This window comes from Dromiciops gliroides, chromosome 2 (genome assembly GCF_019393635.1).
Source record: "Dromiciops gliroides isolate mDroGli1 chromosome 2, mDroGli1.pri, whole genome shotgun sequence".
Taxonomy (NCBI): domain Eukaryota; kingdom Metazoa; phylum Chordata; class Mammalia; order Microbiotheria; family Microbiotheriidae; genus Dromiciops; species Dromiciops gliroides.
Genome location: NC_057862.1, coordinates 414028127 through 414030522, shown reverse-complemented (window position 1 = coordinate 414030522; position 2396 = coordinate 414028127). Strand labels below are relative to the sequence as shown.

The following is a 2396-nucleotide window of genomic DNA, read 5'->3' as shown; positions in this document are numbered from 1 at the left end:
AAGAGAAAGTTTAGCAACTTAAATTGTCTGGCCTTCTCCTCAAACCAACCACCTCACCAAATGATGGAGCTAAGAAGTTATGTATATCTAGAAAGCTTTTGTACCTCCTTTTCCATTTGGCCAATTTGACTTTTCAAGGCATTCTTTTCCTCATTGGCTTTTTGAACCTCTTTTACCATTTGGCCCAGTCTATTTTTTAAAGTGTTATTTTCTTCAATATTTTGTTGTGTCTCCTTTACCAAGCTGTTGACTTTTTTCATGATTTTCTTGCATCACTCTCATTTCTCTTTCTATTTTTCTTCTACCTCTCTTACTTTGTTTTCAAGGTCCTCTTTGAATGCTTCTATGGTCTGAGACCAATTCATATTTTTCTTGGAAGCTTTGGATGTAGGAGCTTTGACTTTGTTATCTTCTTCTGAGGGTATATTTTGATCTTCCTCGTCACCATAGAAACTTTTTATGATTAGCATTTTTTTTTCTGTTTGCTCATTTTCCCAGCCTATTTCTTGACTTTTAACTATTTGTTAAAGTGGGGTACTGCTTCCAGAAGGGAGGGCACACTGTCCCAAGCTTCAGGGGGTTTGAGCAGCTGTTGTCCAAGATACTTCTAGGAACTTGTAAGTCCTTAGTTCTTACAAGGTGGTATGATTTAAGGAAAGATATGTTTACTACTCTCCTGGCCTGTTCTCTGGTCTTCAAGAAACAACAGGCCTGCTTTTCTGCCTTGGAACTATGAACAGAGACCCTTTCCACTGTGGCTGTAAGCTCTAGTGTGCTTGTGCTCCTCCCTTGCCTGGGACCACCACCCAAGATTGTGACCTAGATCCAAGTATGGGCAAAACAATAGAGTCCTTCCTCAGTGCTAGCAAAGAGACTCCTGTAATATCCTTCTGGAGTTGTTCATCCCCTTTACCATCTGTTGGCTTAGTTCTGTGCTGATTCAGAGGCTCCCAAGGCCTGGTCCTGGTTTGCTGGGCCTTTAGCTGGGTATATGCTGGGGTTGGATCTGGGCTGCCATGGCCTGCCCTGGGCTGCACTCCACTCTCACCCAGGTATAACAGACCTTTTCTTCCAATCTTCTAAGTTGTCATTGGATGGATATTGATTTTACCCTGTCCTGCAGAATTGACAAGAAGGTGTTTTGTTAAAATTCCTGTGGAAACAAAATATAATTTCATAAGGAGATAATGGATGGAGAAGAGAAAACATACAGAAGGTGTGAGGGCCCAGATGCTATGTATGTGAAATTGATATCTTCTGATGGTCATGAATTTATTGTAAAAAGGGAGCATGCTTTAACATCAGGAACAATAAAAGCCATGTTAAGTGGCCCTGTCATTTCAGTCCTCTCCAACTATTCCTGGCAAAGATGCTGAAGTGGTATGCCAATTCCTTCTTCAGATCATTTTACAGATGAGAAACTGAGGCAAACAGGGTTAAGTGACTTGCCCAGGATCACACAGCTGGCCAGTTTGCTGAAAATGAAACCAATGAGGTTAATTTTAGAGAAATTCTATCACATGTGTTATCAAAAGTATGCATGTATTTTACCTATAAGGTTCGCTACACTAACAGCTCTACAGAGATTCCTGAATTCCCAATTGCACCTGAAATTGCACTGGAATTTCTGATGGCTGCAAACTTCCTAGACTGTTAAATAAAATAAATTATAATAAAAATATACTTTAACATGGTCATCTTAGAGTCACTTAATTAAGTTGATGTGGGTTGTTAATATCCAATTACTACAACATAATATGAAAATGACAGAGTAGAAAATCCCATGATTATATCAATAGATTCAGAAGAAAAGAAAATCTTTGACAAAATGTAGCATTCCTTTATTCATTCATATAAAAACCCTACAAATATGAATAAATGAACCTTCTCAATATAATAAACAGTATCAAAAGGCTGCAATTTTTAAAAGAAAAACACTAGAAGCTTTTCCAATAAGATCAGGAGTAAGACAAGCATGTTCATTGTGACTCTCATTACTTTCAAGGCAAGGGGTAAGCATTGATATAGTACCTATTGAGTATCAGGCACTATAGTAAGCTCTTTTTACAAATATCTCATTTGGTTCTCACAACCCTGGGAGGTAGGTGCTATCAATATCCTCATTTTACAGTTGAGAAAACTGAGGTGAATATAATTCAAGGACTTGCCCAGGGTCACACAGCTAAAAAAACATTTAAGGGTAGATTTAAACTATCTTCCTGATTCCAGAACAAGGGTTCAGTCCACTGAGTCACTAGCTGCCACATATAGTTTTTGAAATGTTAGATGTAATAATTATTAAAGAAAAAGAAATTGAGTAAATAAAAGTTGGTAGAGACATGATCTTTATTTGCTTACATGATGATTTAATCCTAAGTATTCAACAAAAATATTAA

The 2396-nt window shown here is 37.6% G+C and overlaps 1 protein-coding gene across 1 annotated transcript; it reads left to right on the top strand.

Annotated features, from left to right (window-relative positions):
• Window positions 1-1123: 1123 nt before the first annotated feature.
• On the top strand, window positions 1124-1657 carry LOC122743117 (elongin-C-like). Its single transcript, XM_043987849.1, has 2 exons — window positions 1124-1334; window positions 1454-1657. Exons 1-2 carry the CDS (start codon window positions 1188-1190, stop codon window positions 1655-1657), a joined length of 351 nt encoding a protein of 116 aa, XP_043843784.1. The 5' UTR covers window positions 1124-1187.
• The last annotated feature ends 739 nt before the right edge of the window (window positions 1658-2396 follow it).